The sequence below is a fragment of the Chanos chanos genome, chromosome 3, assembly GCF_902362185.1.
Source record: "Chanos chanos chromosome 3, fChaCha1.1, whole genome shotgun sequence".
Taxonomy (NCBI): Eukaryota; Metazoa; Chordata; class Actinopteri; order Gonorynchiformes; family Chanidae; genus Chanos; species Chanos chanos.
Window position 1 is genome coordinate 54,975,826 of NC_044497.1, and position 22,146 is coordinate 54,997,971.

At 43.8% G+C, this 22,146-nt stretch overlaps 2 protein-coding genes across 4 annotated transcripts in view; both read left to right on the forward strand.

Annotated features, from left to right (window-relative positions):
- Nucleotides 1–6,021, forward strand: part of atp6v0a2a (ATPase H+ transporting V0 subunit a2a) — a 13,601-nt gene extending 7,580 nt beyond the window's left edge. The window contains exons 8-20 of the mRNA XM_030768426.1: nt 1–94; nt 572–784; nt 883–1,033; nt 1,670–1,809; nt 2,155–2,312; nt 2,421–2,511; nt 3,163–3,281; nt 3,517–3,727; nt 3,876–3,995; nt 4,120–4,233; nt 4,648–4,765; nt 5,003–5,174; nt 5,919–6,021. Coding sequence (XP_030624286.1) covers nt 1–94; nt 572–784; nt 883–1,033; nt 1,670–1,809; nt 2,155–2,312; nt 2,421–2,511; nt 3,163–3,281; nt 3,517–3,727; nt 3,876–3,995; nt 4,120–4,233; nt 4,648–4,765; nt 5,003–5,174; nt 5,919–6,021 — 1,804 coding nt within the window. The remainder of the gene's footprint in view (nt 95–571; nt 785–882; nt 1,034–1,669; nt 1,810–2,154; nt 2,313–2,420; nt 2,512–3,162; nt 3,282–3,516; nt 3,728–3,875; nt 3,996–4,119; nt 4,234–4,647; nt 4,766–5,002; nt 5,175–5,918) is intronic.
- Nucleotides 6,022–7,263: 1,242 nt separating this feature from the next.
- On the forward strand, nt 7,264–16,433 carry ewsr1a (EWS RNA-binding protein 1a). 3 transcript variants are annotated; one of them, XM_030767524.1, is made up of 16 exons: nt 7,264–7,292; nt 8,109–8,145; nt 8,255–8,306; nt 8,613–8,751; nt 8,844–9,045; nt 9,305–9,615; nt 9,741–9,942; nt 12,755–12,792; nt 13,515–13,532; nt 13,636–13,751; nt 13,970–14,099; nt 14,226–14,342; nt 14,756–14,897; nt 15,041–15,135; nt 15,308–15,563; nt 16,050–16,433. In XM_030767524.1, the coding sequence occupies exons 1-16, from the start codon at nt 7,277–7,279 to the stop codon at nt 16,087–16,089; spliced, it is 1,911 nt and encodes a 636-aa protein (XP_030623384.1). In that variant the 5' UTR covers nt 7,264–7,276; the 3' UTR covers nt 16,090–16,433. The 3 variants fall into 3 exon arrangements, with proteins under 3 accessions (XP_030623384.1, XP_030623386.1, XP_030623385.1); XM_030767526.1 differs by having other exon boundaries at nt 13,521–13,532; XM_030767525.1 differs by having other exon boundaries at nt 8,616–8,751.
- Nucleotides 16,434–22,146: the final 5,713 nt, after the last annotated feature.

The following is a 22,146-nucleotide window of genomic DNA, read 5'->3' on the forward strand; positions in this document are numbered from 1 at the left end:
TTACCACTGCCACCTGTACCCCCACCCCGAGAGTGATGAAGAGAGAGCCGACGTGATGGACAGTCTAAGGACGAGGATACAGGACCTACACAATGTATGTCTGCCCTTCTATTATTGTTTAATTAAAATAAAAGAAACGATTTCTCAGTATCACACACTGCTGCTACTGCCATTCAGCAGCAATCCAAATCTACAGGACAGGCAGGTAACAGGTGTCTATAGTACAACACCGAACACCCAAAAAATGAGGATAAATCCAAACATCAGATGCATTTGATTATCCCAAAAAAAGAGACAAGAAAGAACCCAGTCTTCAAAGTTACGTTTAATTTAAAGTCATTTTGAGTTATATTATGTCATTTTTTTTAGACAGTCGGGTGCCTCTTTTTTGGGTAAGAGCCCAGCCTTTTAAAGTTAGACTTGGATGAAATGTTTGGGTTTTGAGTGACTTTTTTTGGGGGGAAATTCGTCGCCTGTGAATTTTGGACCCATCCTAACGTTACGGGTTCACGCGCGCTTAGACGAGGAGACGCGCAGATTGAAGGCTGCGTGTGTCTCTCTGCTCTCCCAGGTGCTGCACCGCACTGAGGACTACCTGAAACAGGTCCTGAACAAAGCGTCTGAGTCGGCGTACTCGTGGGTGGTTCAGGTGAAGAAAATGAAAGCCATTTATCACATCCTCAACCTCTGCAGCTTCGACGTCACCAACAAGTGTCTCATCGCCGAGGTGTGGTGCCCGGTCAACGACCTGGCCGAACTGCGGAGGGCACTAGAGGAGGGTTCGGTGAGTCTGAGCCGCCGTCCCGTCCCGTCTCGTCTCGGTTTCGCTGGGCGACAAGTGTCACCTCAGGCTCTGATTTTGGGGTTTTCGATGTTCGACAGAGAAAAGGCGACGCCACGGTCCCATCCTTTGTGAATCGTATCCCGAGCAGAGACACTCCCCCGACTCTCCTGAGAAGCAACAAGTTTACCTCCGGGTTCCAGAGCATCGTGGAGGCCTATGGAGTGGGCGACTATAGAGAGGCCAGTCCAGGTGAGTACAGATACTGGGGCCGTCTCTGGAGACCCCAGAACAGGTTAGCAGAGGCTTAGCATGAACCCATTGGGAGGTTCTGCACAGATGAAGGTATGTATAAGAAACGGCTAATAAGCTAGTTAGGGCTGTTTGGTTTAGCTAAAAATGTCTTATCTTCAGTGCCATTTCAATTTGGAACATTAATAATATATGTCACTGCCTGATGGCATTTCAGCTTGTTTCTTTGCCTTGCTGACCTTGCTTCCCACTGTTTCTCTGGTCTTTGTAGAAAATGAGTGTTTGTAAAGCTTTATTCTGTCATGCGTCTGGTTTATTTTTCCCTCTCTCTGGTAGTTTGAAAGCTAGCCAACTGGTCGTTTTCCAAAACTCCACTCCGCATTTTATTTTTTCAGTAGCAAGCATATGTTAAGCCACATGACATTTGTAGATGTGAAAACGTTTTTTTTTCTGTCATGCGAATGAATGCGCTGCCAAAAGAAACAGAGCCGTACTCTAGCAGGGCGCTTCGTGACAAGTCGACGGCTAAGCCGCTCTCCTGACCAGACATAAACCCATATTTCAGACGTCTCTGCTGCGTGCAGTTGTCTGTACTGAATGCACGAGGTGAGAGATGATTTTCCGTTTCCATGGCAGCTCCTTATACCATCATCACCTTCCCGTTCCTGTTCGCCGTCATGTTCGGAGACCTCGGACACGGTGCGATCATGACCCTGTTTGCCCTCTGGATGGTCCTCAACGAGAAGAGCCAAAAACACAGACGTTTGGGGAATGAGGTCAGACAAAGAAGGGCTGTGTGTATGTGTGTGTGTGTGTGTGTGTGTGTGTGTGTGTGTGTGTGGGAGGAGGGCTAATATTAAAATGTGTCTTCCTTTGTTTTTTTGGGTGGGGTGTCGTTTTTTGGGGCTCTTTGTATTTCTCTTTGGTTTGCTCCATTTCTCTCTTCATCTGTCATTGATTTTTGACAAGGCTTTCACTGTTAAAATATTCAAAGGCATAACCTAATTTCATACTCATTGTGGAGTTATTTTTGCCACATCCGTGGGTTGCTGTGTATTGCTTCATCGCAGTGAAACCTTAAGCGCAGTCTGGTTAGTCTGTGATTCATCCTCTTTGTGCAGATCTGGAGTACGTTCTTTGAGGGCCGTTACATAGTTCTGATGATGGGGTTATTTTCCATCTACACCGGGTTCATCTACAACGACTGCTTCTCCAAGTCCTTCAACATCTTCGGTTCGGGATGGAGCGTCAGAGCCATGTTCAGAGAGCAGCAGTGGACGTAAGACGTGCATAAACACACAAACGTAAACACAAACACACCGACACGCAGACGGACCTCGAGCTCGTCTCCGGTTAGGTCAACTCCGTCTCTTCTCGTGCTTCCCAGGAACGAAACCCTGAGGACTAACGCTTTGCTCACGCTGGATCCCAACGTCTCCGGGGTTTTCTCTGGACCCTATCCATTTGGCATCGACCCTGTAAGTGTACGCTAAAGAAACAGCACAGCACCTTCACAGACAGTATGGACGCTCCGTACCCCCTAATTCAGGGTCGCCAACCTTTTTTTTTTTCCTGTTTTTACTGGACCGCCTGTGTTCGGCTGTTTTACTGATATGCTGGATGTTATACTGATCTCCATGACACAGCATTTTATATATAAAGTGTGTACCTCAGTACCCTAGTATCAAAATCATAGGCCATATTTGTTTCTGTCACTTCTGACATTTTTTACTGCTGGACACATTGACCTACCTGTGCTCTTTTAATACAATGTTCATAAATGGACGTGGACAATTCTGTGTGTGTGTGGTGTGTGTGTGTGTGTGTGTGTGTTTATAACCACGGATAAAATAACACTGGTGTTCTGTTCGTTTACCTATTTGTTGCAGGAAAAATAACCGATTTCTTGATACGATGCTTTACGGAATATTTTTACATACAATCAGTTTTTCTTTAGGTTCAAGCTTTAGTTATATCTTACATTTCACAATTTATTTACCATAAAAATTACAGATGGTTGGCAATCTTGCATTACTGCTGTCAAACAAAGATTAAAGAAACTACAGATGAATTACTGGATTGCAGAGAGGCCAATTCTCTGAGGTATTCTCTCCTCGTTTTGCTCACAGATTTGGAACATGGCAGTTAATCGCCTGACGTTTCTCAACTCCTACAAGATGAAGATGTCCGTTATCCTGGGCGTCATACACATGACCTTTGGTGTAGTTCTCAGTGTCTTTAACCATCTGTAAGTGAAACGCTTTGCTTTTTCTTCTTTCATATACACACGACGGATGGCTGAATTCTGAGCATAACTAGATTTCCATTCAATAAAGTCTTTTACCTTTTTTTTTTTTTAATATACATCACTTCCTGTTCTCAAGCATGAGGCTTTAGCAGTAGTGTCTTTATGAAGTGTCTGTCCTGAGGTCTACTCTCTCTCTCTCTCTCTCTCTCTCTCTCTCTGTATTCTGTTCACACAGGCACTTCAGACAGAAGTATAAGATCTGCCTGCTCTTTGTGCCAGAGCTCCTGTTCCTCATGTGTCTCTTTGGCTACTTGGTCTTCATGATCTTTTATAAATGGTTGGCATTCTCAGCACAGGACTCCCGTCTGGCTCCCAGCATCCTCATCCATTTCATCAACATGTTCCTCATGCAGGGGAACAGTGCAACCCCTCTCTATCCAGGCCAGGTGTGTCTCTTACCCCCCACCCCCAGGTCTTTACGGATTTCTCTGTCAAATCTTGTTCACTCTCTATTTCTCTAACAAATATCACTTGGCTTGTCAGTTATTGCTTTCTCCTCTGGGCTTGTGTGTGTGTGTGTGTGTGTGTAAACAGACAGGGCTTCAGGTGTTTCTAGTGGTGGTGGCCATGCTGTCTGTACCAGTGCTGTTGCTAGGGAAACCGCTTTACCTTTACTGGCTTCATCATGGGGGAAAGAGCCTCGGTCCTCACAGAGTGAGTGTCTGAGAAAACGAACGACAATTTAAATAATGTTCTTATCCATGGTTGTGTGTGTGTGTGTGTGTGTGTGCATGACTGTAAGAAAAGACAGAGACATTTCGTTCTCCTCTCCTCTCAGGGCTATGAGAGAGTTCGGCGTGTGAGTGAAGAGGACCTGTCTCCCTCCATGGTTCATGACGAAGAGGAGGGACTGGGTGACCTTATGACAGGCCGAGAGGGTGGACCTCAAGAGGTCAGGTCAAGAGCCTGAACTGTGGAAATAATTATTCATGCTTACATTTTATATTTCCCTGCGCTGTTCATAGCACTGCTGCCATCGCTAAGTTCAGTATTAGACCAATTAGAAGAGCAAGGAAAAGTCGTAGGAATTAAGAGAGTGATCTACGGACAGACCCATCACATTAATCAGGCAGAGAGTCTTAAAACCACTGCAGGTACCACATAAATACCCTACGTATCCAAAAACAGTTCATCTCAAACAGAAACTCATGCACAACTGCAAGAATATAACTTAAAAAAATCAGCAAATACAGTTTGGTCAAATATGCAGATGACCCCCCAGCATAGCACCGCAGAAGATTTTAAATGTACATATACTGAAATCTTAACGTGTTATTAATGTATTATTATTGTGCCTGTGTTTCAGTTTGACTTTGGGGATGTATTCTTGCATCAGGCCATTCACACAATAGAGTACTGCCTGGGCTGCATCTCCAACACAGCTTCCTACCTGCGTCTGTGGGCTCTGAGCCTGGCCCACGCCCGTGAGTGCCCCCACACACACACACACACACTCACACGTATGTACAGAGAGCTGCTCACACACACACACACACACACACACACTCAGAGCAGCAGTGCAGTGAGAAGATGATTACATAATGTCTCCTACATGATTTTTTTTTTTGGGGGGTGCTTACTCACTCTTCTTGAATCTCTCTTTCTGTCTCTCTCTGTCTTTTCTGTCTCTCTCTCTCTCTGTCTCTCTCTGTCTCTGTCAGAGTTGTCTGAGGTGCTGTGGGCCATGGTGATGCGGCTGGGCCTTAGGATAAGCTCCAGACTGGGTATTCTCTGCCTGGTTCCTGTGTTTGGTGTCTTCAGCGTGCTCACCGTATCTATCCTACTGATCATGGAAGGGCTCTCCGCCTTTCTTCATGCTCTCCGACTGCACTGGTGAGTCCACACACACACACACACACACACACACACACACACACACACACACGTACATCCACACAAATACACCGATTTAATTACAACAGATTTGATTTAAGGATTCAACAGGCAACTCTCCACAATATTTAATTGTAGGCAGCGGAGCACTTCAACCGTAATTGTTCTTCATCCTTGCGCTACATGTCTAGAGTCACACATTCACTTCTCAAAGATCTATGGCCATCCTCCGAAGACTTACAAAAACCACCTCGTGACTCCGGAGTGATGCACCCAGAAAGGGAATTTCAGTATAAATCAGGGTACAATGTAAATCTGGGATTCACGGTTTGAGTCCCGGCCGTTTCACATCTGCTAGCTCTTTCCTTGAGTTTATGCGTCAGTTAAGGCCTCTTATTGCTTGGTTACAGTCACTGATGGTCACACGTGTATGTAACTGCAGTTAGGGTTACGCGAGTTCTGCTCTCCATCAAGCACGCCGCGTCAGGTGACTGTGAAGTAGTTGTTTATGTTGTGCCACTTATCAGGAGAAGTGTGTGTTAGCTTTATTCAGCCTGACAGTGTTGACTGCTGTTCAAGGGACAGGCTTACAAGGTCACATGTAATTGCACTTTCCAAATTGGGAACAAAGGGGGGGGATGTAACAACACTGTAAGCTAACTCGATTCCAAAAAGCAACACTTATGCGAGTGATTTAATAAAGAAGCATTGTGATTAACGCTGCGTTTTGTTTCGCTTTCACAGGGTCGAGTTTCAGAACAAATTCTACAGCGGCACAGGCGTCAAGTTTGTCCCCTTTGACTTCGCTCTCCTGCCGTCTGTCTTTGAACAGGACGGCTTGCTCTGACCAATAGGAGACAAGTTTTTTGCCTTTAACCGAACAAGACGGCTTCCTGTGATATACGGACCTTTCTGTCACAGGCACTAGCTCAGTAGTTGTAAAAGTCTGTGGCCAGTGGTCACATTGCAGCAGCTCTTTTTATATTAAAAACATTCGGCAGCGCCGACTGCCTTTCGATAAACGCATCCATATCAACGCTGTCTGGATCTAGTTATCAACAATTGTTCCATGAACACAAACCGTTTTAAATAGAGTCTGTGTCTCTGACGTATTATTTGTTCTGAAGCGGTTGTTGTTCGTTAGTCTTACTTTATAAAAAAAGAGACTCTTTAAGAAGCCCTGACAAAATCACTTCAGCAATGCAGTCGCGCAGAATGGAAGTTATGTCCGGTACTGCTCAGTTAAACACTCCACCGTCATATCTAAATTTAATATTAAGTGCCATAGCAATTTTTTCTGATGTACATTTTTGATGCTGCACTGAATATAGAGTACCTCAGCTTATAAAGTGTTTCTCTACCTTTATGGACTTGTGCCCTTGAAGGTATATATTTGTACTAACTGGAATGCTGTTGAGAAGCCAAACACACACGACAGCATATCCACGTGGTCACAAAGAGTTGTAGGTGTGCGGGGTTTTTTTCCAGTTTCCATTTCTGATTCAATGAAAGATTGCCTGTGTACAAATAAAAAGAGGGAAAGCGCAAGCTGGGGACTGGAAGAGTCGTGAGATAAGACATTTGCTTCCTTTCGGTTGGAAATTTTAATTTCGGACCCCCTCAAAATTCTTTTCAGTTTTTGTCTCCTTGTAAAGCTGCATTTGTATTGCTTAATTTATGAAGTTTGCATTGTATTAAACATGAGAATTTATGTTGACAATAAAGTTTCATGATCTTGTTTCCGATCAACGTATTAGTCTCAAGCTTTAAGACGGCACATTTTGAATTCAAACCTCTTTGACCGGCATGCGTGTGTTTATTACGCCTAGTGTGCAAGTAGGTCAGTGAAACCTCCTGAGGAATGGCCCATTACTGTACTGTTATTTACTCAACAACCACCACTGATTGACTTTGTCAAACGAGACACGGTTACGCTGTAGTATCAAATCAGAATATTTTGTAACATCAAACATTCAAATAAACTGCACACAGACTATATGTAAATGTATGTAAAGGAAAAAGTCCATAAATAGCAAAGTGGTACAGTCGATATGTTCACTTGTACGCTTGCGCACTTCTTCCTCAGACGAAAAGCTCACGAAATGGCGTCTGCTGCAGGTAAGAACAGCGGGAAATTTGTGCAAGTTATCTACTTATAGCAAATGAACAGTCAGGTTCTGAATGTTGTGGTAGATCCTAAACGTTTTGCTAGATGTTTTGTGGGACGAAAAAGCCATATAACTCTTTCAAGTTAGTTATTTCTTTATATCTGTGCACGACATTTTTTGTCTACGTGTAATTGGGGGAGGGGTAACAAATGCGGTTTATTTCAGTTAAGTGAGTAAATGTCCGCAAAATAATCTACAAAACGACCAGGGCGCGTTCGTTTTCAGGACAGATTTATGGACGCAAACGATTGTTGTATTGACTTTCTTTTTGAAACAAGTGAGCTAGCTATCGGCAAATATCCCCCGCCGGTCGGAATATGGCTGCTATAGTTGTGCAAATGTGCTGGTCGCTAAGCTAGCGCGCGTAGCTTGGTTGCTAAGCGTTGCTAGCGGTCTTTCTCCCCGCTTCGCTTAGCTAAATCAGCTTTGAGAGGGAAAAAACACACACTATAACTCTGACGAATCGAAATAGCAGTGTATTTGCCATTCCAAGTGCATTATTTTAGTGTTTAAGACTTCAATCAAACTTAAAGTAAATTCTATTGTGGACAACTCGCGGCACATGGGTCGAGTACCTCCGCTGATACATGGTAATTCGACAACCGGGATAAGTAAACGAACGTTTCAGTGTCTGTCTGGTGGTTTGTGTGATGTAGTCTGTTCATGATATTGATTAGGCAGCAATGGTTGAATTTACGGAGCTCCTGCTGTGAGCTAAGTTGGTCATTTTACTGGCCATTTAGTTCCTCTGTTTTCTCCTCCACAGATTATAACTCTTATGGACAGGCTGGAGGCCAGCAAGGGTAGGTCATTTCGGTCGCCACCAGTATCTTTGTTCCCACAAACAGACCCATGATACCAATGGTGTAAATGAAAGGATAGACTTAATTTGTTTGTTGTTGCTGTTCACAGGTATGGTTCCTATGCTGCCCAGCCCTCACAGACGTATGGTCAGAGTGCACAGGTAACCTTTGTTTTTCTGCACTCCTTTTGTCGTTATACAAAGACAGTTAAGCTTGCGATATAAAGGCATCCTGAGCTTAATATGTATGGTTGAGGGAAATTGTATAAATAAGCTTACAAAACGTCTTGCTTTTCCATATCGCTGGACGTTATAGTTGAAATTGACTATGCAGTTTTTCCTTATGGGTCAGCACGGTTTTAGTTTCGAAAACCGTTTAGCACAGTAGAATTTTTAAACAGTTATTTGACCCTGAGGAAGTCTGTTCCAGGAAGCGGTTGTAAGCGTCTTATTTTTCCTTTTCCATAGCAGTCTTACGGACAGCAGCAGGGTTACAGCTCGTACAGCCAGCCTGCTGAGTCAGCCTATCCCCAAACGGGCAGCTCCTCTGGTGGCTACAGTCAACAGACCTATGGCTCCTCCTACGGTCAGCAGCCCCCAGCCAGCGGTAAGCTCCGTGGTTAAGCCCGCGCCCTTCCTTTTCTCACCGACGCCATGTGCGTGTGGATCTTGTTAGAATGATATGTCCTCTAATCACAGCTGGATACAGCGCGGCTCCCGCTGCCCCTCAGGGCTACAGCCAGCCCGTGCAGGGCTACGGAGCCAGCAGCTACGACACGTCCTCGGCCGCGGCCAGCTCCACTAGCAGCAGCCAGGGTTCTTACGGGGGACAGGGTGGCTACGGGGCCCAGCCTGCATATCCAGGATACGGACAGCAGCCCACATCTGCTGCCCCTCCCAGGTATCCATGGAAACGTATTCACACAGCTTCATGTTCCTGAAGTGTTGCTACCTGGTGGCCCCTTGTGACGTTATAGAAATGATGGGACTCGTCTTTTTAGTGTGAAGGCAGACCTAGGGGTCTTGGGTTTCATAGACGTGATGTAGATTAAACTGTTTCATTTTGATTGATCACACAAGAATATGAATAAGGTCCTTCAGAATGTCAAAGGTATCTTGGTATAATGACTAAGTTTTTTACAATGACTGTATCTTTTCAGCTACGGCGCCAGCAGTCAGCAGCCGTCTGGCTATGAGCAGAGCACCTACTCCCAGCCCCAGCAAAGCTCCTACTCCCAGCAGCCACAGGGCAGCTACCAGAGCCAGCCTGGAGGCTACGGCCAGCAGGGTGGATATGGTCAGCAGGGCGGGTATCAGCAACAGGCCCCGCCTCCTCAGCAGCAGCCTCCTCCCTCCAGCTATGCTCCGCCCTCTGGGTCTTATGGCCAACCTCCTACTAGCCAGTATGCCCAGCAGGGTGGCGCCGGAGGCGGGTACGGCCAGAGTGAATACAAGCCTCCCAGTCAATACAGTAAGTGAACTGTGACTGCTTCAGAACCGTCACTGGAGCCTGATTGGTTTTCGTTTGATTTCTCTTTGAGTAATAACGACCAAATCTATCCAGAGCCTGATTGGTTTACTTATCCTCCGTAACAGGCAGTTACAGGCAGGACCATCAGAACGGCATGGGCGGAGGTGGCTACTCGGGTCCGGAGAGCGGTGGATACGGTGGCCCTGGGGAGGGCCGTGGAATGGGTGGGGGGGACAGCCGTGGGCGTGGCCGTGGGGGGTTTGACCGGGGGATGATGCGTGGAGGAGGTGGAGGGATGCGAGGGGGCATGAGCCGAGGAGGCATGGGGTAAGTTCTCGTCCACTCTCACCTCATCCTAACTTTTTACCCCCCCAACCGACCCCCCCCCCCCCTTTTTTTTTTCTTTTTCTTTTTTATTAATCCTACTTTCATACAGGAGCAGTGAGAGGCCATTACAGGGCTGAGAGCAGCATGTCCCTGCCTCACTCCCCAGGGTGGTGACAGTCACTGATGTTTCATTCACAGTGACTTCTAATCTGTGTGTGGTGTCCCAGAGAGAAAACGGCCCTGTTTGAGTTCGGTATTTATTTATTCACCCACGTACTAACTCACCTTCTGGACTCAGAACAGAACCTTCCGCATGGCTTTTTGATATGAGTGTAATGATTTGATTTGAGTTTCTCTGAGTAGTAAGAAGTCTAAACAAATCAGTAGAAAAAATTCCATCATACACAGACTTTCTGTGGGTTGCCACACTTCAGAGTAGTGTAACACGAGACTATTCAAATCTATCTTAATGTTTAGAGAGAGTTCAGATTTCCCTTGGGAGTATGTTTGGATGTTGCTCTCAGCCCCTCACACGTCATGGCCAAAGGTGAGGTGTTCAGTAGTCTTAGAGGTACTATTCTGCCCAAAAGCATTGCCAAAGCCTCTCTATGCCCAGACCTGGGCTGTGTTCCTACACATCTGAAATGGAAACATAGACCAGTGTAAGGTTACGAACAGTAAAGGAGCAGAGAGCTCAGTGTTAAACTGACCACAGGGTGGACACAGACCGGCTAAAGCAGCACTGTTTACATGAGGGAAAGAGCTACTTTTGAATAGTGAAGCACAGCTCTGGCTATCTCTAGATCAATCCAGGTGAACATACCCTGAGAATTCAAAGGGTCCTCAAACTAATGTTTGACACCACAGACTAACGAATAGCATTTAATTACCAAGGGGGAAAAAAACTATACAAGTTAACTCAATGTGATCTGAGCCAGATACTAATAGAGATCACCTGTCACCTTGTTGGACGGTAAGTGAAGGTTTACATAAAACCAAAGGTCTGGGGTTTTTCACAGAGAAGAATGGGAGATGGGGAGGGACGAACCCCCCCGAGACAGAGCGCTAGAGGTAGCCAGTGAGATCTGAACATTTGACCTTTTTGTTTTTTTCTAAAGGGTGTGCTGTTATAAAAGCCCCTTATGGTGAATAAAACTACTCATTTTTGTCAGGGTACTCTTACAGTGGTGACCTCAGCTGCTGCCTTCACACTTTTTTCATTTTTCCAGTTACTGGTTTTGGGTAGAGTTTACCACAAAAAGAAGGGGAAACAAAAACAACAACAACAACAACAAAAAAAAAAAGAACGAACAAAAGAAAGAAATGTGAAAGTGAACGCAGAGATTCAGTGCATCGTTTAAAACAAGCATTGTATACAGACTTGGTTTACAGAGGGTTTTTTTTTTTCTTCCTTCTCCTAAACTTTTGCTCTTGACTGCGGTCATCATTACAAACAGGACGGTATGTTAGGATTCATTGCTCGAAGACACATTGGTTCATATGTTTTAAAAAGAAAAAGAAAGAAAAATGGAAAAGAAATGAAAAAAAAAAGCACACAGATGTGCTGCTTTCACTTTCTCACCCCCCTTTCTTACAGGCAAGGAAATATAAATATCATTATTACTATTATTAATATTATCATTATTATTATTATTCTTATCATTCTAACTTTTCAAAGTGTGGATTTGAAATGCCGTTGGATTGCATATTTGTCTCTCTTGTGACGTGACTTTATTCATGAGCACTTTTCTTTAACATGCTTTGTCGCATTTATATGCTACAGGTAACAAAGTGAGAGCCATATAATGACAACAATACTTTTACAGTACCACTACTCAGTTCTGAGTCTGGGTCTGCAGCCTATTCAAAAGGGGGACTTAGAGTTGGTGGTGTCCACATTTAAAGCGGAGAAGTGTCTGAAGTGTGTTAAACCAAGAAACCAAACAAACAAAAATAATTACTCTGTTTTTTATTATTAGTAGTATTATTATTACAAGAAAACATGTAATTTAACACTCTAGTTTGTTTGGTTTTTTTTGTTTTTGTTTTTTTTTTTTGTTTTTTTACCAGTTATTTGTCTTTTTGTAATTTATTTTTGAAGCATTTGTTGTGTAAACAGAATGGTGTAAAAAAAGAGGAAAAAAAAGGTGTTTACCTGACTTTTATTTATTTATTTATTTTTACTGATATCTGACTGCATGTACCAGCTCTCTGTATGCAGATTGTTTCAAATGCAGCCCAATTGGCACAGGCAGTCGCTCTGGTCTCCTCACCAGACTCGGCAAAGTTTTTTTTGTTTTCAGGGTGCCTGGTGGAAATTTTCCTAGAGACGTAAGGTCTTGGCTTTGTGTGAGGGTTTTGGGTTTTTTTTTTTTTGGGGTGGGACTCAGATTGTTTTCTTGCGGGGAGTACAGCTGAACTGCCGAGCTGCGTTTGAAACAATCTTTTTGTTTTTTGTTTTCTTTTCTTTCCCCCCACCGTGTATCTGAGTTCCTGGGGTTGTACACCCTGCGGTAATAAAGATTGCCCTTCCCTTATTTCAACATTTTACGCCCGAATACTGTTCAGCCACTAGTGTGTGAAGAATATGTGTTAACGAAAGATAAAGCTAAGGGGAGAAACATTGTATTTAAATTACTTCACCCCACACCCCAACCAATGTGTTTAGTGTAAGAGACGCTGTGTATGAAAAGAGGGCTTAGTCAGAACTGTGTACAGACCCCCCCATTTCACCCCCCCCCCCTTTTTATGTGGTACCGAAGTGGCTGTTTAAGGGAAATCGCCTTCATATCTCCGCTTATTCCCCCCCCAGCATCGCTGGAGACAGAGGTGGCTTCATTAAGCCTGGTGGTAAGTTTAATGAGAACTACAAGACCATACACTAGATTTCAGACTAATTTTGTTTGTTTTTTTTTTCCACTTTCCATGGGTATTTTTCTTTTAGAATAAAGGGAAGACTCTTGAAACGTTGTACAAAAACACACCATAACTGCTGGCTAGATTTTTGTTTAAGGGGTTTCAGTGTAAATTTTTTTTTTTTCCATTGGTCAGGCAGGAAAGGTTCCAGTTTACAAGCATTATGGGTAAAGAATTTTGTTTGGAGCACTTAACTCCATCACAGACGGCACCATAACTGCTGAGTTTTAACAGTAACTGACCCTAAAGCCATGTCTGTCACCCTCAGTGTTTTTATCACCTTTTCATGTACTCTCTGCAATTCTGGTTTTATGCATTACAATTTGGGTTCATGGTTTTCAAAGGTACTGAAACCATTTTTATTAAAGAAAAAATATAAGGGACACTTCCACAGTTACATTAAGGTCTATGTATATATTTTAAAACTATTTTTCTAAGAAAAACAAATTTGCACTTTAAGAGTTTCAAAAGGGTCCTACATTATGGTCTTTTTTTCCCCTTTAAAAAAGAAAAAAGTCTTGAAGGCTCTAAGGAGCAAGTGTACCCCGGTAAATTCTCACCAGCTCTTAGTGACACAGGCAGAGGGAAAACCAGACGTGCTTGCTAACTTCGCTCTTGTTTTTTCTCTCTCTCTTCTCGTCTGTGGTGAACCCCAGGACCAGACCTGGACATGGGTAAGCTCCGATTGCCGCCTCACGTTTTTTAATCTGTCGCGACAAACTCACCCCCCCCCCCCCAACTCCCCAGAGTCGTAACGTCCTGTGTCCTCTTCCACAGGACGGCCAGAAGAACAGGATGATTCGGAGAACAGTACCATTTACATCACTGGGCTGACCGAGAACGCTACGCTGGAAGAAGTGGCCGAATTCTTCAAACACAGCGGAATCATCAAGGTACGGCACTTTGATTTTAACCGTGCGGGAAATCCGGTTTTCCAAGGTAATCGGTCGGGGACTGATTTTTTCGAAGAAGTAGAAAACCAGGTGACGTTAGGTTATTGTTTCGACTCCGCCTCTTTGAATCTCAGGCCTCGTGTCAGAAGTTTGTTTTGTGGCGAGGATGTTTGTCGGTAAAAAGTTGTTTTACAGGAGATATTTCCCCTCCCCTCCAGATAAACAAGCGGACAGGTCTCCCAGCTGTCAACATCTACACAGACAAGGAGACGGGCAAACCTAAAGGAGATGCAACGCTGTCCTATGAGGAGCCTCCTAGCGCCAAATCAGCTGTGGAGTGGTTTGATGGTGAGGACCTCTACCCCAACCCCCTTTCCCTTTGGGCCCTCTACAGAAACTCTGATTTTCAGTATTCCTTTGACAGCTTTGGTAACGACAGTTGTTAAGCGGTTTTCCCTTTTTTGCGTTGCTCAGGAAAAGACTTCCAGGGGAAGAAGCTGAGGGTGTCGATGGCTCGGCGTAAGCCCATGATGGGGATGCTTCGTGGGGGAATGCCTATGAGAGGAGACAGGGGAATGGCCGGCCGTGGAGGTACGTGGCTCTAAACGCCCAAAGCCCGAAACAGGATGGGACGTCAGACCTGGATTATCCACCCATCTGAATGACCGGGACCTGTTCTTACATAGCTCCCTCACATTTTATCTTTGTAAATTCAATAGGATTCTGACAGGACTGAGTGTGTTGAAGCAATGCCAAGCAAACATCACATCAGAGTCTTTATTCAAACAACTAACGATCCCGCTGATTAAGAAGAGCAGGGTCAGAAGGAAAGGGAGCACTGAAGACAATTAGGACAGAGTCCAGTCAGTCAGATACTGATATGCTGCCAGGTTTTGGCTGACCCTGAGGCCTGAGTAAGGCTTTAATGTGTTGTGACAGATATGAGATCAGAGGTCGCCGTACAGGGCTCACTCTCTCTCTCTCTCTCGCCTCTCTCATAACAGGGATGATGGGGCGTGGCGGCATGGGCCGAGGGGGAGACCGCGGAGGCTTCATGCCCCGGGGGGGTCCAAGGGGGATGGGCCGCGGAGGACCCACAGGCGGCAACATGCAGCAGAGGGCTGGAGACTGGCAGTGCCCGAATGCGTAAGTACCGCGCGTTTTTAGTGTGTGTTGTGTACAGCAGTCAACTCTGAACTCTGTGACAGTGTCTTTGCCCAGCTGTCTTTATGCCATTGTAGCAGTCATTGATTTAATATCCCCCCCCCCCCTCTCTCTCTCTCCTATAGGGGTTGTGGAAACCAGAACTTTGCTTGGAGAATGGAATGCAACCAGTGCAAAGCACCCAAACCTGAGGGCTTTGGGCCGCCTCCTTTCCCTCCAGGTAACCCGGTCTTTGCCTCTAAATCTTTTCACCGTGAAACGTTACCATCGTGGAGGGATTTCAGAACCCTCACATCCGTTGTAGAATTTAACCAGGGCGCGCATACCTTAAGGTTAACGGCATGTCTATAGAATGGGCATTGATGTGGGTCGTGTCTGATCCGGGTCTGCAGGCGGTGACCGAGGGCGTGGCGGTCCCGGCGGAATGCGCGGCGGCCGCGGGATGGATCGCGGCGGCCCGGGAGGTCTCGGAGGGCCTGGAGGTTTCCGTGGAGGCAGGGGAGGTGACCGTGGTGGGTTCAGAGGAGGCCGCGGTATGGACCGAGGAGGTTTCGGAGGCGGACGAGGTCGCGGAGGACCCCCCATGGATGACATGGGCGGCAGAGGAAGAAGGGGGATGGGACCACCAGGCAAGATGATGGACATGAAGTAAGTGGCGGAACTGTCCAGTCGCAGCTCCTTTTCTACAGAGCTGTTAAAATTCAGACCGTGATTTAAGGGGTTGATTTTATAACTTGATGGCTCACTGAAAGGTCTTTCAGTAATTGATGTCAGACCATTATGTGCATATAAATACATGCCTGAATTCACACAATGAGCAGTGGCAAAATGTACCTGAAACAGCCAGTATCGTTATCCAGCACCCTGAGCCTTGAACATTTGGGTAAACTCAGGCATGCCTGTTTGGAAAAACTAGGAGAGTTTCAACTGATGGTGTTCCTTAGCCTAGCTTGAGTACATGTTTTAAGTCTACATGAAAAGCTAACTAGCTGTTGCTGTAAGTCAGTATCCCTGAGCTGCTCAGTGTTTTTTTTTAATGAAATATCCATCTTGACACTGTTTCCGTCCCAGTCTTTGCCGTCTTGCTCTGTGGCCAATCGTGAACTAATCTGAACAAATGTGATTCATTCTCAGGGGAGATCACCGTATGGAGCGGAGGGACAGGCCGTACTGATCTCATCGCTGACGTAGACTTTCCGTTTGTTACAGGAGCTATTTTTCAATGATTTTAAACTTGTAATTCTGTATTTATAAATGGTTAGTGTGGAAAACACAGCTGATCTGCAGGTAGTCCTCAGCAACCTTTTATTATTATTTTTTTAAATGGTTTTTTTTTGGTTTATTTTAGTTTCTTTCTTTTTTTTTGTCTTCATGTTCTTGTCTTAGAGCGAGAATGTTAAGTGGAACCAGTGACAAGCGCATGCTGTTTCATGTACAGATTGGATTTGTGGGGGGTGTTTTTGGATTTTTTTCTTTGAGATGTGAAAAGCGTTGTGTTTTTTTTTTTTTCTTTTTTTAAACTTGCTCCCCCTCCTTTTCTTTACCTCCTTTGCTGTTTAAAAATGTTGAATAAAAAAATATCAAAAATTTATTCTGGAATCTGTGTTTAATTTTTTTTTTTTTGTCATTGAAATTGAATTCTGTTAAGTCTAGGCCTGTCAAATAGCAGTAATTACTGCTTAGTGTGTTTTCCTTAATCTGTCTTTGTAACACTATTCTGCGTTGGTTCGCTGAACACATTTTATTTCATTATACTTTAGAGCCTGTGCAAGTGGACATCTATTAGACCACTTGAGGAAGGGTCTGTCTGCTTCATGGACCTTGTAGTTATTGTGCACTGGTCTAATTTAATTACACATTAACTGCTAATACATGAAGCCTTTGAAGGCCTGGGACTTGTTTTAGTTCTGCGCACCACTGCTTTTGAGACCTAGCCCTCATTAAAGAGGATGTGTTAGTTTTCACTGACACTGTGAGGTGTTTGCGTGAGATTTGTACATTAGATGCATTTTCCACTGGCTTCCCTAACATGATCAAGAAAACTGAGCAGCAAGATGACATTGGTGGCCTGTGTGTGACTATTAGTCTTCATTTATCACGAGTGAAGCGTTAGTTATTAAATGGAAAAGTCGTGACATGACTGGGTGGGTAGTTTGCAGTGTTAAATTGTGGCTTTGTGAGTTTCTCCCTCGTGTTGAGGTCAGATTAAGTGCATAGTGAATAAACTCTTTGGTAAAGCTATAGTGTATTTAGGTAATGTTCAACCAAACTCTGGACACTGAAGTGTATCTACCAAATCTGCTGTCTAATGTCCAAATAATACCAGTGAATGTTTTTTGTTTTTTTCTCTAGATGTTTAACTCTTCCATATTTTTGGCCTTGGTTTCCTGTTTGTGTCAAACTGCTCACAATCAGGGATTAGGATTTTAAACAAACTTCTGTTGAAGAGAACACTTCAGGGGCCGGTTGCATAAACATAGCCATTAACTTAAGACCGTGACTAACAGTCAGTCAGACAAACTAAAAACAGATAAGTAAGACTTGCATAAAGCAATCTCACAGCTGTCTTTGGTCAATCAGACTAATTCGCGTTGCATTGCAGGAAAAGTAAGACACTGATCAAGTTTGAACAAAATGGCCGACATCGGGCTCCCGGCACAGTTTTCTTTGGCAGAAAATATTTGAATTTTAATTAACTAATTCAGCGATTACCAACGCAAGTTATAGAAAAAACACAAGCCGTGGAACACAATAACTAAAAAGATAACAGTTTTAATCCGTCAGTGGCCCGAACCGTTAGACGTAGCCCACTACGATTTAATAAAAACATGGCAAGAGGTAAAGAAGGAGCTATATAAAAGTGTAAAAATCCAGCCACAAGAGGAGGTCCAAGTACATAACTGAAGAGAGCAACAGAATTGTTTGTTAAAATATACGGTGATGAATCTCCAATATTTTGAGGAATCCCTAGGAAGAGCGGAGTCACCCACAGGCCGTTACCCCTGGCAACGGTAAATACAACGCGTCAGACGGTAGAAGTTAGCCTTGGGTTAGGGAGCCTTACTTTTTGGTCTTAAATTAGACCGGTCTAAATTTTTATGCCACTGAAAAAGCTACGACCAGTCTTACAGGAAAATTTTAGACGACTAACCTCTAAGACTAGTCTAAAACAGCAACCGGCCCCAGATCCTCAAGTCTGCAGTCCCCACTGAGACTACAAATTCCGTCCGCACAGAATGAGAATTTAATGTTGTATGTATAAAGCTTTATGTTCCCCGGAAGAGACTTTCACACTATTCAGACAAATAGTATGGCTTGGCACCTCTGTCTCTACGTGATCGTCGTGTAGGCACTAATAACTGCACATCTAATCTTATTGCTTTCCATAACGTCTTTCCAAACACACCGATTAAACGGATCGACAAGCAAACTGGTATCACACACGTATTTGAAATATTTGAATGCCGAAGTCGCCTGAATTCCGTCTATAGCTTTCTTTGTAACCTTCTCCTCTTGACAGAATATAATAGCAGTCTTGAGGAGTACTTCTCAATTCATTTTGTTTGACAATGTTTCAACACACTCTTCGTAAAGGTTCAGTAACATTAGTAGAGCAGGCCATAATGTAAAAGAGACACAGAAAAAAAAGACTATTGACAAAGGATTCAATCATCAAAATACCCATTTAACCAGGTCTGACGAGTATCCATGAGCCCTTCAGACCCAAATGTTTTCCATTCACGAGAAAAAAAAAATTGTCTACTTTGTTCTTACCCTTCTGCCAAGTAGAAATAAGGTGGAGATCAATACTTCATGCAAACTCATAATTTTATTATATGTTTTCATGTCCACAACGATGGACACCACGACTGGAACAGTGTAAAAGTTCTGATGTTTTATAATGCTTCATCTCGTTGTCTTTTTTGAACAATACAATGCGTAACCTTTAAAAACATGTAGACTAACCATTTTGATGATTTTACTCATTCTTTTGTTCACAAATGACAAGTAAAATGAAGCTCTTTTAGAAATGTCATCCTCAAAGCTAACGCCAGGATTATGTTTGCAAAATCAATTTTTTAATATTAATAACACTGTTGACCCTTTGTCTATGAACTATGCACATACAAGTAGACTAAATAGGTCACTCTGACAGTTTATTTGAACTCACGTTATTTTAAAATGACAAAACTATCAAACTTTTCAACTCCTCCCCTCTCTGCCGCAGCGTGGGATTAGACTGAAGCCTGATGCCCTGTGCTGTCCCCCTTTAAACATAATCATTGCACAATGGACAATAACCATTTCTATATATCTCACTACCTCTACAGATGTCTGGTCGAGTTTTTGCACTATACAATTACTGATATCGTTATGCACAATGTAAAACAATAGCAACGTTTTACTATTGCACATTGCACATCGTATAATAGTAATACTTCTACTCTTGCTCCATTTTGTAGCATAGTTCATTATATATACTGTGTATATAATCATTGCACTATGGACAATAACTTTTCCTATCTACCTCACTACTCTCATCTTACTATATGTTACCTACATAATTACTGCACAATGTACAATCGACAGATGCAGCCTCTTTATGTTATTTATGACAGATGCAGCCCATTTTAATTTATTTTAGTTTAGTTTAGTTTATTTATTCTATTCTATTTTATTGTATTTGATTATATTGTACTCTACCGTCTTATTCTATTGTTGTATTTGATTGTACTGGACGGTGCTGTTGTGGCACTCAAATTTTGGGAACTCGGGATTAATAAAGTATTCGTATTCGTGTTCGTGTTCGTGTTCGTATGCGCATGCGCATGCGCATGCGCATGCGTATGCGTATCTGTAATGGCAATGTCCTTTGTAATTACATCATTGCAAATGTATTCCCTTAACACATACTATATTCATCATTTGTGATGAGCTGCTTTGAAGCAATTTCGGCGTGGCACAAAGCACATGGGAAACAACAGACATGGGTTTTTCCAGTGCAGTTTGGCTTCTTGCATCTGATTGCTTCTTATTTGTCATCATAGTTGGGCATATGGTCCACCATGTGGCACTGTACGTCTTGCAAAGGTCTTACTTCCCGAGGTTGGTGTGATGGTTGTTTCACTTGAACCGGTTCTGGAGACGCACTTGGCCTGCCTCGTTTTACGTGCACTGATGGCTTTTGCATTCTCACTAGACACCGGGCAATGTTCATCTCGAAGTGGAGGAGATCCAGAACATCTTTTGGGGCGGATGCTGTCCTTCTTTTGGCATCATTCCAATATTCAGACCAACTGTTCATCACAGCTAGGTCAAAAGTATGTGTTATCACTCTCAGTGTCCACTTTTTTTTAAATGTATTTCTGTTCTGTAGAGACTGATAAGTTGATCCAGCAGATCAACACCACCCATTGCTTCATTATACAGTTTCACCACCTGTGGGCATTTGACCGTCACATACTTCCTCCACTTTTTGTCCCACCTCTGCCTCTCATCCGGTTCTTCTACTCCAACAAAATCTGAGGCCATCAGGACAGGCCAGTTGTCAAACCATTTGACCAGTGCAATCTTGCCATCTCGGCTCCCTCTTCCCTTTTCTTGACCTGTCTTTGTCAGACGAAAGTGATGCCTTTGCAAACCGACAGGCCCTTCCTATTCCTGCAGCATGGATTTCTTTCTCAGTCAGTGACTCCAGCACATTGTAAGTGGGTGAAGAAATTGTTAAAGCACAGCTTGTGGTGGGGACCATGGATTCTCTGGTTTGGGTGGTACACTACAGCAGCTCCAAGTCCCAATAGCTTCCTGGCTTCTATGGAAAGCTCCATAGTGTCACTTTGGTGGAGCAGGAAATCATATGCAGTACCACTTTGGCCAGAGAAGAAACAGATCTTCACGCCCCACAGATGTGGTTTTCCGTTCACAGACTGCTTCACAAGGCGGCACGGTGGTGCCTCCCAGGAAGAAGGTCCTGGGTTTGATTCCCGGCCGGGCAGCCTGTCCTTTCTGTGTGGAGTTTGCATGTTCTCCCTGTGTCTGCGTGGGTTTCCTCCGGGAGCTCCGGTTTCCTCCCACAGTCCAAAGACGTGCAGGTTAGGTGAATTTGAGACACTAAATTGCCCCAAGGTATGAACGTGTGTGTGAGCGTGTTTGTCTGTGTGTCTGCCCTGCGATGGACTGGCGACCTGTCCAGGGTATTTCCCCGCCTTTCGCCCTATGGGCGCTAGGATGGGCTCCGGCACCCCCCCCGCGACCCTGATTAGGATAAGCGGCTTTGAGATACTGCTTCACAGAGAGAGCTCCTCAGAAAGGTACCATTTGTTCATCGACAGAGATTTTCATCCAGTGGCAGCTCCAGACACCGTCTACAAATGTCATCATAAAGTGGACGTACCTCGCAGAGGACGTCGTGATTTTCTGCAGGCTTTTCCAAATTATCGACCAGGTGAAGATGTGAACACAGCTAGAAGAACCTGTCTTGGCTAATTATATTTCCGAAAAGGCCAATTTCCATATCAGACTCCCAAGACATAGAAACTCTGGGAAAATTCATCACTCCCATAGCCAGATGAAGGCCAATTAGAGCTCTGATTTCACCTGCACTGGCATGTTTGAAGCCCACTGTGCCACTTTGCAGAGCGTATATGTTGGTATTATCAGCCATCAGGTCAAACATCTCAGGAGGTATATACTTTCTGAGGTACTAATATGGCCTCAGATGTTCATCGGTTTCTACTGGAGGCATTTCCAATGTAGTTTGGATGGTTGCAAATGGCCTATGGTGCCATTTAATCTCATGTTTACTGGTGAGTGCCATGCTACTTAGTTCTCCCTGCAACTCCATCTCTGCTGCGTAAACATCATCCACTCCATTCTCAACCTGCAGGAGTGTATAGTCTAGAAGTAAAACACGATTAAATTTTACTTACTTATTTTCTTTACAGTAAAAAAAAAAAGAATATATATATATATATATATATATATTTTTTTTTTTTTTTTTTTTTTTTTTACTGCAAAACACATTTTATTATCACAATGACAGGGATAACGTCATAATCTGACCAGTTTATGATAAATCGGTCCGGCATCATATTTGTTTCTGTTTAGACCTAATGTCCACCTGGATTGACATTCAAATTTAACAACAACAAAAAAAATCATCTGTTCTCCATATTGGAGATATCATGAAATAAACTTTTATTCTGGTCACTTTAGCGAGCAGCAGTATGGT

Coding starts and splice junctions, on each gene's coding strand:
- ewsr1a (XM_030767524.1), top strand. Junction 8,307..8,612: donor CGTATGGTCAGAGTGCACAG/GTAACCTTTGTT, acceptor CCTTTTCCATAG/CAGTCTTACGGACAGCAGCA. Junction 15,136..15,307: donor GCCGCCTCCTTTCCCTCCAG/GTAACCCGGTCT, acceptor CCGGGTCTGCAG/GCGGTGACCGAGGGCGTGGC.